Here is a 341-nt window from a genome sequence, read left to right on the forward strand (position 1 = left end):
ACATATGACAAGAATTTTAGACCATTTTGTACATTTCTAGGCGGGACAGACTTGAATAGTAGAAAAGCACAGGGCCTGTGTCTTTGTTCAGCAGAACGTGGCCCAGCTGGCCTTACCTCTCTATTCTCACGGTCCTCCGCAGCAAAGGGAGACAGAGACCGGTACAGCCAGGTGAAAGCATCAAGTCCATCTTCCGTGATCTCCTCTGCTATCCCGGGATCCAGAGGTTCCGCCTCCGTGAAATCCACATCCCAGACCATGCTCACCCAGGCTGAGAGGAAGCGGTTTGTAAGCGAAGTTTCTTCACACACACACACATTTCACTCCAAATACTATTTCAA

At 49.3% G+C, this 341-nt stretch overlaps 1 protein-coding gene across 1 annotated transcript in view; it reads right to left on the reverse strand.

The window, feature by feature from the left end:
• Positions 1-271, reverse strand: part of NCAPD3 (non-SMC condensin II complex, subunit D3) — a gene marked incomplete at its 5' end in the record, with an annotated part of 28,318 nt that extends 28,047 nt beyond the window's left edge. Inside the window, one exon of the mRNA XM_010282841.1 lies at positions 117-271. Coding sequence (XP_010281143.1) covers positions 117-271 — 155 coding nt within the window. The remainder of the gene's footprint in view (positions 1-116) is intronic.
• Positions 272-341: the final 70 nt, after the last annotated feature.

Source organism: Phaethon lepturus, unplaced genomic scaffold, assembly GCF_000687285.1.
Source record: "Phaethon lepturus isolate BGI_N335 unplaced genomic scaffold, ASM68728v1 scaffold16142, whole genome shotgun sequence".
NCBI lineage: Eukaryota > Metazoa > Chordata > Aves > Phaethontiformes > Phaethontidae > Phaethon > Phaethon lepturus.